Source organism: Nerophis lumbriciformis, linkage group LG02, assembly GCF_033978685.3.
Source record: "Nerophis lumbriciformis linkage group LG02, RoL_Nlum_v2.1, whole genome shotgun sequence".
Taxonomy (NCBI): Eukaryota; Metazoa; Chordata; class Actinopteri; order Syngnathiformes; family Syngnathidae; genus Nerophis; species Nerophis lumbriciformis.
This window is the reverse complement of record NC_084549.2, coordinates 25,110,930-25,126,757: the sequence shown is the minus strand read 5'-3', so window position 1 is coordinate 25,126,757 and position 15,828 is coordinate 25,110,930. Positions and strand designations below refer to the sequence as shown.

The 15,828-nt window shown below is 40.6% G+C and overlaps 1 protein-coding gene across 2 annotated transcripts in view; it reads right to left on the bottom strand.

The window, feature by feature from the left end:
• Window positions 1–1,249: 1,249 nt before the first annotated feature.
• LOC133605885 (lutropin-choriogonadotropic hormone receptor-like) overlaps window positions 1,250–15,828 on the bottom strand; it is a 57,675-nt gene continuing 43,096 nt past the window's right edge. For both annotated transcript variants that reach the window (XM_061959248.2, XM_061959258.2), the window contains 3 exons: window positions 8,608–8,796; window positions 8,370–8,426; window positions 1,250–2,642 (listed from right to left, as the gene is read on the bottom strand). In XM_061959248.2, the coding sequence (XP_061815232.1) occupies window positions 1,589–2,642; window positions 8,370–8,426; window positions 8,608–8,796 (1,300 nt within the window). In that variant the 3' untranslated portion in view covers window positions 1,250–1,588. The remainder of the gene's footprint in view (window positions 2,643–8,369; window positions 8,427–8,607; window positions 8,797–15,828) is intronic.

Sequence of the window (15,828 nt, the reverse complement as noted above, 5' to 3'; positions counted from 1 at the left end):
TATACATTATAAAATCAATAAGAAAACGGGAGTTCTAATTTGGGAGTCTGAATTAGGATCAGAAGTTCCTATATAAACATTGCGTACTAACGTCGCCTTTTTGTATTGATTACTGCAGCTGTGCACTGGATTCATTCACAAATACAAACTACAACTCACAAACACTTTAGAGTTAGGCTCCACCATCAGAATGTGTACTTAAAGTTAAAGTTAAAGTTAAAGTACCAATGATTGTCACACACACACTAGGTGTGGCGAAATTATTCTCTGCATTTGACCCATCACCCTTGATCACCCCCTGGGAGGTGAGGGGAGCAGTGGGCAGCAGCGGTGGCTGCGCCCGGGAATCATTTTGGTGATTTAACCCCCAATTCCAACCCTTGATGCTGAGTGCCAAGCAGGGAGGTAATGGGTCCCATTTTTATAGTCTTTGGTATGATCTCAGGACGGACACTCTAACCACTAGGCCACTGAGTAGGTTAAACTTATAAAGATCACATGGATATTATTCAGTGAGTTGATTCACCAAAACTAACCTGTTATACAGGAGGAAAAAGGACACAGGACTTTTCAATTGTTCACAGACTGGTCGCTCTTATCAGAATGACAAGACACTTCCGGTCTGCAGGTGATAGCATTCAATTGGGAAGAAACGCCCTACTGCCCCCTACTGACCAATGTGAATACTGATAAATGTGTAATGACAGCTCCAAAAACGAATTCAAACCACAAAATAAAATAAATAAATCAACACAAAAATATGACACATTATGGGTGGGTCACATATGCATGTACAGTAGATGGCAGTATTGTCCTGTTTAAAAGTGTCACAACATTGCTGTTTACGGCAGACGAACTGCTTTACGGTAGACGAAAACTTGACTGCTGTTGTTGTGTGTTGTTACTGCGCTAGGAGGACGTTAATGAAACTGCCTAACAATAAACCCACATAAGAAACCAAGAACTCGCCCTCGATCATTAGCTGTTTATATTGTGGGAAAGCGGACGTGTGAACAGGCTGTCAACATGTCACTCAGGTCCGCATGGAGTTGGAGGGGGCGTGGCCTCCAGCTCCGCCTGAATTTCGGGAGATTTTCGGGAGACAATTTGTCCCGGGAGGTTTTCGGGAGAGGCGCTGAATTTCGGGAGTCTCCCGGAAAATCCGGGAGGGTTGGCAAGTATGAGTTATGGTAATTTAATTAGTACATGTACCTTTGACATCAATGTAATGATTGAGGCTAGCTGTCCGAGGTAAGATGGCTACAACGTTGCTACGCTGGAGAATCATTGGTCATATGAAAAATGCTCAGAGCCAATCAGAAAGGAGGGGCCGTCTAAGCATACCCGCCCCCAAAGTGCCAAAAAGAAACAGACAGCGCGAGGAGAGATGCCAGGAGTACACAGAGAGCGCACAGACCGAGACGAAGGGTGTCGCGCGTTCGCACAAAGTGGAGAATCAGCGCGCGATAACAGTTTTTATGCGCTTGGATTTTTGGCACTAATGTGACGCCATACTCTCCAAGCAGTCTTGTCTTGCTTGAGCGGTACGATAGTCTCCATGCTTGTGACCAACCAGTGCGAGCACAGCCTAAACTTTGCTCTCTGGCTTGGCGATATTGGCCCGCTGGTCACTTCGAAGCTGCGGCCGGTGACTTTTAAACACCGTCAGGGCGCCGCCACAACGGTGGAGCAGCCGGCCCGTTTCCTTCCTGAAGCCCCTGGTGAAGATGGTGTACAGGAAAGGGTTGCAAAAAGAGTTGATGGGGTGAAAAATGACTAAGACTATCTTGGCGTGGGACACGGTGATAAGGGGCATGTGCACGCTGGCGGAAATTGCGAAGAAGGATATGGGCGCCTTGCAGAGGAAGTCGGTGAAAATGAGCACCGCCATGCGTTTGGCCAGCTTGGCGTCACTGCTGCGATGGACGGGCTCCGGCTTGCAGACGTTCTGGTAGATGCAGCCGTAGCAGCAACACACCAGCAGGAAGGCGAGGACGTTAAGAGAGAGGACCATGACCACGTAGGCCTGAGAAGCCCACGTGTCGATATCCATGGGCAGGCAGATGCTGACCTTGCTGTAGCTGTTGACCCCCAATAGGGGGAGCAGGGCGACCAGCAGGGAGAAGACCCAGCCCGCCAACATGGTGGTGACCACGTGGTGCATGCACAGCCTCTTGTTCAGATCCAAGGCGTTGACGATGGTGTAGCAGCGCTCCACGCCGATCACGGTGAGCGTGTAAACCGAGAGCTCGCAGGAGAACATCGTCAGGAAGCCCGCCACGCCACACCCCGGGCCCGTCTGCCAGTCCGTGGCGTAGTTGTAGTACTCCAGGCGGGAGTCGCAGTCCTTGAAGGCAATGAGCATCAAGTAGAAGCCCATGCATAAGTCGGCCAGGGCGAGGTTGCATATGAGGAACTGGGAGATGGTGAGCTTGCGACGGGTAACGAGCATGTGCATGAGCACGGAGAGGTTACCGGAGACGGTGAAAATGGCGATTGTCCACGTGAAGCGGCCCAGGTTGGGGCCAAGGAGGTCCTCGCAGGGGTTAAAAGCGTCTGGCTGTGGCATGCACCGGAAGTCCGGGTATGTGGGGCAAAGATCTTGCAGTTCTGGATGATGGTGGTATCCTTTGCTCTCTTTCCTGGAAAACCAAAGAAATATGAATGCACAAACTACATTGTAGAGCAGTGGTCCCCAACCTTTTTGTAACTGCGGACCGGTCAACGCTTGAAAATTTGTCCCACACGGGGTGTTTTGGTATTTATTTATTTATTTATTTTTTTGTCATAAAAAAATAAAATTGTGTGCTTACAGACTGTATCCCTGCAGACTGTATTGATCTATATTGATATATAATGTAGGAACCAGAAATATTAATAACAGAAAGAAACAACCCTTTTGTGTGAATGAGTGTAAATGGGGGAGGGAGGTTTTTTGGGTTGGTGCACTAATTGTAAGTGTATCTTGTGTTTTTATGTTGATTTAATAAAATAAAAAAAATATATTTTTATTTTTTTTAATTTCTTGTGCGGCCGGGTACCAATCGATCCACGGACCGGTGGTTGGGGACCACTGTTGTAGAGCACAGGTGTCAAACTCAAGGCCCGGGGGCCCAAATCTGGCCCGCCACATTATTTTATGTGGCCTGCAAAAGCCTGGAAATAATATGCGTTAATAAAATGCTTAATCTTTTCGTACTAAATATATTTGTTATTTCCCTTTTGATATTAAAAATCATGTACCGCATGCAATTGCATATCTTTTAAAATTCAATATTATATTGTCATGTATTCCAAAAATGTTTTTTGTTAAAATAAAGATAAATACTGTACTTAAATATCTGCTTGACTTCAAAACAAATTATCAATCAAATTGTAGACGGTAAAATTGACAATAGATTATAGGGTTAGATTCCGTTTTTTTATCGTATAATCAACTTTGGTGCTGTTTCTTTTCCATATACAGTAAGACACTAAAATATTAAAAAACAAACAAAAAAAAACATTAAAACAAGATTTTACGGTAAAAAAAACAAAAAAACGGCAGCTCTGTTGCTTGAATTTTACCACTAAAACCAATGGTATTGTTTCTCCATTCCATTCCATTTATTAAATTTTTTTTTATGTGCTGTAAAAAAACCCACTGCTTTTCCTGTGAAATTCTGGTGACTGAGCTGCCAGTTTTTCAAGTAAAATTTTTATATTTTTTACAGCTCATGTAAAAAAATATATTGTTAATTTATTATATATATACATGTATATTCATATATTACTCATTGTTTAAATTGGCCCTCTGAGGGCAACCATAACTGCGATGTGGCCCTCAATAAAAACGAGTTTGACACCCTTGTTGTAGAGTTTCATCAGACTGGTAAAATAAATATTACTGTATAGGATGTTTCTGTTGAACAATGCTGCTTGCCAATGTATTTATATTGTTTATTTTCTTTTAAATACTGCATTGACCTGAATATAAGAATGTTCCCCTAAAGACAGGTCCTATCCTGGGTGTACAGAGTTACACGCACAAATATGTATATACCACATGACTTCTAGGGTCAGTGTATGTTCTGATCAGTAAATGTTAGTTTAATAATTGGGAATTAAACCATTGGTTGATTTAAAATTCATTTTGAAATACAAAGAACGCATTTGAAAAACTAAGGGATCTTCTTTTTCAGTGTCAAAGAGCAATAACTACATTTAAAAATGGTTATATTTTTATACTTCATGTTAGAATAATTGTTTCTAAGTTATCACAAAACTTTGTGTTGCCATGAGTTCCCGGCGAGAAGACAAAAGCTGTCTTTGATCCTACCAAACTAAAGGCTTGTAAAACTCCACTGTGTAGGATGGGAAGCAACATGAAGGTGTTCTGTTTCTTTGATGTATTGTAATCCACAGAAAGATTTTGTCTTGACCCGAGACCTACAAAGCGGAGAGAAAGCAGGACCTGCCCAAGCTCCAGGCACCTCTTCTTTGAACTGTTTACGACCTTTTCTTTGAACTGTTTTTTAATCAAAGGCGATGTCTGTTTATGACCCCCCCCCCCCCCCCCTCCCTTAGAAACAGCTGTTGCCATGTAATCAGGGAAAGTCCAAATAAAAGAGGAGGCGTACAATCTTTCGTCAGAGCGTGGTGACACTGTACAAGGGTACAGGTGTACGCGTTTCTCCTCAATTGAGCCAAATTTAATTCTGTTTCTGTTTAATTCCTTGCTTCTTGTCCTGTTTAATAGATGTCATCTGTGTTATTAACAACTATGTTCATCAAGCACCGCAAAGCATTATGGGAAACCCGGAAATACCCCCAGTGACGCTACAACATAAATAATGGATTCCCTGGCTAAAATCTGTCCCAAATCTAAAATAATCAATATCCATTCTAGAGATGCCTCTGGCTAAATTGGGGCCTTAAACAGATTTTTATTTTTACACTTTTTGTGAAATAATGTTTTATACTTGAAATTAATTTAATGCATGTTTTGGACTGAAATTAATTTATGGAAAATAAACTGCACATTTTATTTTGTGCAAGATAAACAACTAATCATAAATTTGCAGCTTTTCCTGAAACGAGTCTAGGAATATGTCCGCAATGAAATGTAATATGTAGTGCCCTGTCATTCATTAACATATTTTTCGGACTATCAGGCACACTTAAAATATTTTCATTTTCTCACAAATCGACGGTGCGCCTTATAACCCGCTGCGCTTAATGTACACAATAATTCTGGTTGTACTTACCGACCCCGAAGCAATTTTATTTGGTATATGGTGTAATGTTAAGTGTGACCAGTAGGTGGCAGTCACACACAGAAAATACATGTGGACTGCAGGTTGACGCCTGTTCAATAAATGACGCTAGCAAGCACCCGTGAGAAAACACCAAGGCTTTGATGTTTAATTGAGAATATAGAACATTACAAATCTGTTAAAATGTTTAAGTACGACTTTAGTAAGCTACGAAGCTTGATGGAACATGGAGCATTACGACTACCATAGTCAGACGTACTGTGCTTCAACATTTGGGTATTATGGTGTGTGTATAAGGACCCCAAAATGGCACCTATTAGAAGACATGTTATTTGGCTTTTGGTTTGCAAATTTATGCAAAACTAACTTTTCTTACCTATTGCTACCTGCTGATGTGTATTTGGGATGCATAAGTCCTGAAAATGAGTGCACGTCTGCCATTGTAGTCCATGGCGGTGTCTATAGACTCCTTTTTCTCTATCCTTTTGTTGTGGGGCATTCATCCTGGGCTGTTGCCATTTCTAATACAAAGTAGCGTACAATTCTAACATATCGGTACAACAAAGATGACGGGGGAGAAGACGCTGTCAAGACCACCCACAAAAGGGCATAGAGACAGTCAGAAAGAGACCTGAACATGATCTATTTAACATAATCTAAGCAACATTTTGACCAAAGAACCACCATTACGTGTTATGTAGACCACAAGGAAGTGTTCTAAAAATAAAAAAAATAATCATGGTATGACCTCTTTAATGCACTTTATAGTCTTAAAGCCAATTAAGCCAACCTGCTCAGTGGACCTTGTGGTTAGAGTGTCCGCCCTGAGACTAGTAGGTCGTGAGTTCAAACCCCGGCCGAGTCATACCAAAGACTATAGAAATTGGACCCATTACCTCCCTGCTTGGCACTCAGCATCAAGGGTTGGAATTGGGGGTTAATTCACCAAATGATTCCTGATCGCGGCCACCGCTGCTGCTCACTGCTCCCCTCACCTCCCAGGGGGTGAACAAGGGGATGGGTCAAATGCAGAGGATAATTTCACCACACTTAGTGTGTGTGTGACTATCGTTGGGACTTTAACTTTTAACTTTAACTTAAAATTTACTTGAACAGACCCACACCTCGGCAGTGTGACTAATAATCTGGTGCGCCTTATGGTCCGAAAAATACGATAATTGACATTTTAGATTTTGCGCAAAACAGGACTCTTATGGATCGCAGGTCCCTACATACAACATGTGTTGGGAGGGGTGGTCTTGATCCTTTGTACATCAACAACACATGGGATTTTGTTATTCACAACGTTTGGCCGTATGATAAATAAGACCTATATAAACAAATCTTTTGTTCGACGACTGAATTATATGAAAAGCACAGCTTACGGAAACCGAAGTACAACTGTAGTTGCACATTCAACAGCTAGGAGTACACAAACATTTAGTAGCGCTTCCCAAGCTTTGGGAAATCTGTCTGATTACAAAACCCAAAACCAGTGAAGTTGTCACGTTGTGTAAATGGTAAATAAAAACAGAATACAATGATTTGCAAATCCTTTTCAACTTATATTCAATTGAATATACTGACTGGAAAGACAAGATAAAACTGAGAAACATATATATTTTTTGCAAATAATCATTAACTTAGAATTTAATGGCAGCAACACATTGCAAAAAAGTTGGCACAGGGGCATTTTTACCACTGTGTTACATGGCCTTTCCTTTTAACAACACTCAGTAAACGTTTGGGAACTGAAGAGACCAATTTTTGAAGCTTTTCAGGTGGAATTCTTTCCCATTCTTGCTTGGTGTACAACTTAAGTTGTTCAACAGTCCGGGGTCTCCGTTGTGGTATTTTAGGCTTCATAATGCGCCACACATTTTCAATGGGAGACAGGTCTGCACTACAGGCAGGCCAGTCTAGTACCTGCACTCTTTTACTATAAAGCCACGCTGTCGTAACACGTGGCTTGGCATTGTCTTGCTAAAATAAGCAGGGGCGTCCATGGTAACGTTGCTTGGATGGCAACATATGTTGCTCCAAAACCTGTATGTACCTTTCAGCATTAATGGTACCTTCACAGATGTGTAAGTTACCCACTAATACAACCCCATACCATCACAGATGCTGGCTTTTAAACTTTTCGCCTATAACAGTGGGGATGGTTCTTTTCCTCTTTGGTCCGGAGGACACGACATCCACAGTTTCCAAAAACAATTGGAAATGTGGACTCGTCAGACCACAGAACACTTTTCCACTTTGCATCAGTCCATCTTAGATGATATCGGGCCCAGCGTAGCCGGCGGCATTTCTGGGTGTTGTTGATAAATGGCTTTCGCTTTGCATAGTAGAGTTTTAACTTCCACTTACAGATGTAGCGACAAACTGTAGTTACTGACAGGGGTTTTCTGAAGTGTTCCTGGTGATATCCTTTACACACTGATGTCGCTTTTTGATGCAGTACCACCTGAGGGATTGAAGGTCACGGGCATGCTGCGTACGTACAGTGATTTCTCCAGATTCTCTGAATCTTTTGATGATATTACGGACCGTAGATGATGAAATCCCTCAATTCCTTGCAATAATAGCTGGTTGAGAAATGTTGTTTTTAAACTGTTCGACAATTTGCTCACGCATTTGTTGACAAAGTGGTGACCCTCGCCCCGTCCTTGTTTGTGAATGACTGAGCATTTCATGGAATCTACTTTTATACCCAATCATGGCACCCACCTGTTCCCAATTAGCCTTTTCACCTGTGGGATGTTCCAAATAAGTGTTTGACGAGCATTCCTCAACTTCTCAGTCTTTTTTGCCACTTGTGCCAGCTTTTTCGAAACATGTTGCAGGCATCAAATTCCAAATGAGGTAATATTTGCAAAAAATAACAAAAGTTTTCCAGTTCGAACGTCAAGTATCTTGTCTTTGCAGTCTATTCAATTGAATATAAGTTGAAAGGGATTTGCAGATCATTGTATTCTGTTTTTATTTACGAGTTACACAACCTGCCAACTTCACTGGTTTTGGGTTTTGTACATGTTTTTGTTGCAAATTGTGTTGTCTGCTGGTTAGTTTTTATCAAATTCACATAGCAGTGTCATATAAGTTTCAACTTACAGTAATCGTTGGATTGTTTTGCAGAAAGGTGATAATGGCTTCTTCATGGCCTCTTCCCTGTAATGTACAAACAGTTGCCAGGTTTCACTGTTGAGGCTTTGTGGTGGATGCATTTGTCATTTACATGTGTGTGTGACAATCATTGATACTTTAACTTAACTCAATGTCCATTAATGTGCATTTCCCCATGTAACAAATACAGGTGTACATTATACACATCTGTGCACGCACACTTTACCTGCGTTTGATGTACCATGAGTTGAAAGCACAGCAGTGGCTCGGGTACGTGATGTCAGCTTTCTCCAGCTTAGCCAGGGTGTCCAGTGGAGGAAGGCGCTTAAGAGCAAAAGCAGATGTGGCTTTCAGTTGCTTTACCTGCTGCAACCCCGACTGCGGGAGGAGGCTTAAAGCTGTGGAGGACACATCCCTGAATCACACAAACAAATGTACACAAACATCAGTTCCCATGCATGGATTCATTAATTGATTGAGACTTTTATTAGTAGATTGCACAGTGAAGTACATATTCCGTACAATTGACCACTAAATGGTAACACCCCAATAAGTTTTTCAACTTGTTTAAGTCTGGGTCCACGTTAATCAATTCATCTGCGTGGTCTACTCTGAATGGACGAAAGCAGGGATTCTCAAACTGTGGTATGTGCACCACTAGTGCGGGGGTCAGCAACGCACGGCTCTCGAGCCACATGCGTCTCCTTAGCGCCACCCGAGTGGCTCCCTGGAGCTTTTTAAAAAATGTATGAAAATGGGAAAAGTTGAGGAAAAAAAATAAATAAATTGTTTTAATATGGTTTATGTAGGAGGACAAACATGACACACAAAATGTTTTAGAAATCCCACTGTTTACATTAAACATTGCTGAGAGTATTTGGCGCGCATCATCTTGTCCCACTAACTTCGGAAGTCCTTGAACGCACCGTAGTTTGTTTACATGTACAACTTTCCTTGATGCTGCCACAGAAAGGCGTGTTTTATGGCACTCCTTCTTTGTCTCTATTTGTCCACGAAATGTTTTATGCTGTGCGTGAATGCACAAAGGTGAGCTTTGTTGATGTTTTTGACTCGTGTGGAGTGCTAATCAGGCATATTTGGTCAGTGCATGACTGCAAGCTAATTAATGCTAACATGCTATTTAGGCTAGCTGTATGTACATAACAGAGGTGTGGACTCGAGTCACATGACTTGGACTCGAGTCAGACTCGAGTCATGAATTTGATGACTTTAGACTCGACTTGACAAAATGTAAAAAGACTTGCAACTCGACTTAGACTTTAACATCAATGACTTGTGACTTCACTTGGACTTGAGCCTTTTGAATTGACATGACTTGACATGACTTGCTACTTTCCCCAAAACCCAAAGATGAAAAAGTTATTCGGGAGCGCTCCGTATTTTTCATTGTGTACTTGTCTATCAGCGTTGCGTGTGTCAGCTGGTGTGGTCTCAGTACAACAGCCAATCAAATTAGATCTACTTTGTTTTCATCACACAGCATTCATCCAATCAAATTGCAGGACAACCAACGAAGAAGACATGTCCAAACCACACGCCAGTGAACAAAAAATGATACCTAAAATAATTTTGTTTGGGTATAAAAATTACGAGGTGGTCAACACAAAACGGTTTGCAGTATGCAACACATGCGGTTCGAAAATTACTGATGGAGAGGCAACAACTTCCAACTTCGTCCGGCATTTGAAGTTGCACAAAGAACGGTAAGTTTTGAATGTAAGATAACGTTTATTGGCTAAGTAACGTGACTTTTATTTGCTGTGTAGTTAAATCAGTGAGGCTGTAAACTCACTGCTAACGTTATAACGTTATTGCAAACACGGGAATCTGTTGCAGTTCACTACCTTATTCATACTTTTTGTTCAGTGATTTTTTTTAAGCAGGGTTACGTTAGTCAATATATCACACGTAACGTTAGACGGCGGTCAGCAGCACCGCGTATTTTAGCCACCTAAAAAAAGACAAAAATAGTAAAATAAAGGTCAGTTAAAATGTATACTATATTATGAATATGTGTACCGTTTTAGCTAGCTTTCTGACATACTGTTGGTTGTTTACCTCAGTGGTCCCCAACCACCGGGCCGCGGCCCGGTACTGGTCCGTGGATCGATTGGTATCGGGCCGCACAAGAAATAATTTTTTTTTTTCTTCTTTTTTTAATTAAATCAACATAAAAAACACAAGATACACTTACAAGTAGTGCACCAACCCAAAACAACTCTCTCCCCCCTTTTGTTCTGGGCATTGAACATGAAGACTCTTCCTTCACTGTTCCGAGTGGCCATGAGAGTCTTGGCAGTGCCTGCCTCCAGTGCTCCAGTGGAGCGAGTTTTCAGCCATGGTGGCATCATACTACGCCCCCATCGTGCACAAATGACTGACAGACTCTTGGCTAATTTGGTCTTTTGCAAATGCAATGCAGCATAGGGCCCTGACATATAAAAAGTACAACTTTTTTGTTATGTTCACGTATATGTCATGTTTTTTCAATGTTAACACTTTTGTACAAATAAGTACATTTGCACTTTATTTTTCAATGTGTTTGTTCTGTAAAGGAATTAGTTAATGTTTAAAATGACTGGTTAATAGTGCTATTATAAAGTGCAATGTCAGCACAATTTTCTTTCCTGCAATTTAAAATGCACTTGTTTTAATAAATAAATACAGCGTTTGAAAAGCATACACAATCTGTGTTAATATATTAGTCTGTGGTTAAAAGGATTTGAAAGGACTCGAAACTCAAAATGCAGGACTTAGGACTTGACTTGAGACTTTCCAGTCTTGACTTTGGACTTGACTCGGGGCTTGCCTGTCTTGACTCGGGACTTGACTCGGACTTGAGGGCAAAGATTTGAGACTTACTTGTGACTTGCAAAACAATGACTTGGTCCAACCTCTGGTACATAATACATACTTGCCAACCCTCACGGATTTTCCGGGAGACTCCCGAAATTCAGCGCCTCTCCCGAAAACCTCCCGAGACAAATTTTCTCCCGAAATTCAGGCGGAGCTTGAGGCCACGCCCCCATGCGGACCTGAGTGACGTGTCAACAGCCTGTTTTCACGTCCGCTTTCCCACAATATAAACAGCGTGCCTGCCCAATCACATTATAACTGTAGATTGATCGAGGGCGAGTTCTTGGTTTCTTATGTGGGTTTATTGTTAGGCAGTTTCATTAACGTCCTCCCAGCGCGGCAACAACACACAACAACAGCAGTCACGTTTTCGTCTACCCTAAAGCAGTTCGTCTGCCGTAAACAGCAATGTTGTGACACTTTTAAACAGGACAATACTGCCATCTACTGTACATGCATATGTGACAATAACATCTACGGCTTTTAGAGAGTGCAGTGCACAACTGCGCACACAACAAGGAGACGAAGCAGAATGCATCATCAGAGAGGGTGTTCAACATGGTTAGAAAAATAGTGACAGAGAATAGAACAAGGATGGACAATTCAACCCTTAACTCAACAATGAGTAGATGAGTGTTATGTGTGTGTATATGTGTAAATAAATGAACACTGAAATTCAAGTATTCCTCTTATTTATATATATATATGTAAAAAAAAAAAAAAAAAAAAAAAAAAGATATATATATATATATATATATATATATATATATATATATATATATATATATATATATATATATATATATATATATATATATATATATATATATATATATAATAAAATAAATAAATAAATATATATATATATAGCTAGAATTCACTGAAAGTCAAGTATTTCTTATATATACTGTGAATTCTAGCTGTAAATATACTCCTCCCCTCTTAACCACGCCCCCAACCACGCTCCCACCCCGACCACGCCCCCCCCACCTCCCGAAATCGGAGGTCTCAAGGTTGGCAAGTATGACATAATAGATCGATCAGAGCCGGCCCAAGGCATAAGCGTACTAAGTGCTTGCTTAGGGCCCCGCGGCCACCAGGGGGCCCCCAAAAGCAAATAACAAAAAATTCTTATTTTTTATTTTTTGCATGTACGAGTCTGACTGATGATTTCTAAATGATCAAAGATATATTATTGTACAAAAACACAATTTTAGGTCAACAGAGTGCTGCTGCTGATCTAGGCCTAGTGATTCTTCCTGTCTCTCTTTAAATGTAAAGCTGCCTCTGCTGCACCTGTGACGTTTGCGGCCTGCCGTGCAATGCCAGTGCGCACTGGGCATCAAAAGCGCAGATAGAGGCAAAACAATGTCACAAAAAAGGACATATCCTTCATGTGCAGAAAAAAGGAAGAAGAAGAAAGTGGAAGAGGAGAAAAAATGCCATGATAAAGGTATGTTTGCATGACTTGGTAATAAAAAGTTTATCAAAGAGATTTGTAGCTGTAATTAGCTTTAGCTAGGTGACGTTAGCTAGCTAGCGCGGTGCTAGCAATATGTTTTTAGCATCAGGTTACTAGTGAGATATGTTGTTTGCACAAATTGTTTGCAGCAGAGCACGGTAATTTATGTGAGTAAAATAAACATTATTTTTTACATCAACTCATAAGTTATGTGAAACTTCCCCAGGAGCATTGTTAAAAGACTTTGGAGGCACAGAATCAGCCCAGAGCCAGTCCACATCCTCAGGCTCAACTGTGAGTGATGAATCAGGTGAGGAAAAGACTGTCACCATACAGTATACATTTAATTTCTTAGTATAAACATTACACCTGAAGGGAAATTAATATAGTCAAAGTATCTCATTAATATGTGTGCCTATATGTATGTTTGTATGCATTTCATCTTAGGTCCATCTCCATCCTCTACAGTGCTCTCTCACACACCTCCATCCTCTGTGCCCACTGTCCCCTCCATGTCTGAAACCACAGCTGATTTATCGAGTAAGTTAACTGCAAAACATCCTTTATAATTGCTCATTGTACTGCAGAACATTCTGAGATTAATAATTATGTCCAACAGTGCAATTTAATGACCTTATAGGTCCTTCTTTTTTAGTCATTGTCTTTCTTTGGTCACTTCCTCAGCAACTTCCACCACAACGTCCCCTTCACACCATGGACCATCATCAGCTCCGCCAGTTGACCCAGCTGAGTGGCCTTCTTTCCTCTCAGATTCAGACAGGACTGAGCAGGTGATCAGAGGACCACTGTCTATTAAGGAGAACTTTTCATTCCCCAAACGGCATGATGGCCGAAGTTTTCATTATCATTATACCTACAGACAGCTAGTCAATGGGGAAAAAGTCAAGCGTAGCTGGCTGACTTATTCAAGAAGTAAAGATGCAGTCTATTGCTTTTGCTGCAAATTATTTCCCAAAAAGTCCTTAAAACTGGCAGCCGAGGGACAGCGGGATTGGGTCAACATAGGTGCACTGCTGAAACAGCATGAAAACAGTGAAGATCATTGTAGCAACTTGGTGAAATGGAAGGAATTTGCCTTGCGTCTTTCAAAGGGGAAAACTATTGATGAATTTAACTTCAGTAGACTGCGCTCTCTTTGTACAAAGTAAACATTAAATATGAACAATTAAATAAAAATATAAACTAGTAATTAAAGACTAATATGTACAAGACTGATGAGACAAGATGACACTTTTACTGTAAATACAAAGCTTTATCACTTGGACTGTTCAACCCCAGGCCACTCTTGTAGCTGAATGTTTTCTACATTTTAAGATTAGGAACCATATGTGGCACTCTGGACATCATTCGTTCATTCATTGGTATTATTTATGTTCTTAACTGGGCCACCCCCATATCTTTATAAATGACATGTCATTTGTAAAGACATGCCAGGCTGACAATAGGATAATGTAAACAACACTGCCAGAGCCGCAATGAGTTTATAGTAGGTGTGTGAATGATCAACAATCAATATTATTGGCAGAAATAGAGGGCCCCAAAATCAAATTTTGCTTAGGGCCCTGAGATAGATAGATAGATAGTACTTTATTGATTCCTTCAGGAGAGTTCCCTCAGGAAAATTAAAATTCCAACAGCAGTGTACAGAATTGAGATCGAATTTAAAAAGTAAAAAGTAAATAATGGGGGTATAAATGGAAACAAAATAGAAAAATATTACAATAGAATAAAAACAAAAAGCATCAATGAGAATACAAATATAATACTAAAATAAGAATATAACAATAGAAACTAGGCAGTAGTGACCATGTTATGAAAAAGTATTGCACTGTTATTGTTTTGCATCCCCTGTCATCCTAGTACCCCCCTCCCTCTAATAGGCATAATAAAAAGCATAATGCATCATTATGCCTCTTATTTTTGGTACATTTTATTTGCTGTTTCTGTTTCCTTCAACGTGAACACACACACACCTTTGGCCATTCCAAGCCAGTCATTTCCAGGAGTTGTCACACCCTCTGAAAAGCCTCCGTTTTAGTACCGGTACTGTTTTCCAATGTTGTAAAAATGTGTGTACAATAAATATTACATTTGAACATTTCTGTCAACAAAGATGTGCGTCAGCCTGCGACACATAGTCATTTTGATAGTAGGCTAGTATAGACACATGTGTTGTCATCATTATAACACTTGTATAAGACTTTTAAAGTAATTTTAATAGTAGGCTAATACAACTAATATAGACACTTACATCATGTGTTGTCTTCATTATAAGACTTCTATAAGGCTTTTCATTTTTTTGCGGCTCCAGACTGATTTTTTTTTTTGTATTTTTGGTCCAATATGGCTCCTTCAACATTTTGGGTTGCCGAACCCTGTACTAGTGGTACGCCAAAGAGTCCCTTGATCAAAGTACAGTTTGATGTTCCTATATATAACGTTACAGTGGCCAAAAATATTAAAATATACTTGTCATATAAAACCTCTTCCTTGTTTTAAATGAATACTTACGCCTATTACGCTACTGTATTTCAACGTTGGTCATTATGGTGGTACTTGGAGAGCCAAGTTTTTTTTCCTGAGGTGGTACTTAATAAAAAAAAGTTTAAGATTCAGCCCGAGTGGTGCTCAAGCATGTGCCTTTTTGCACTCCGTGAGAAAAGTCCTTTCATTTAACCCTTGTGTTGTGTTCGGGTCTGTGGGACCCGTTTTCATTTTTTTATTAAAATAAAAATGATACAATTAATTAATTTTTCAAACTGAGACTCACTGACTTTGGCTCATTTTTTGTGAAGAACATATATCAGAATACATATTTAATGACCACACACCATACACCCCCCCCCTACACATTTCTATTACATATAAGATGACCGGGTCCACTGGACCCGGGGCTAATAGAAGTGTGGAAATTGATGTTCTGTGTACCACACACACACACACACACACACACACACACACACACACACACACACACACACACACACACACACACACACACACACACACACACACACACACACACACACAGAGCAGGCCTAAACAGGAGGAGGACAGAGTGTAGGTACACAGAAGATCACAGGGTCA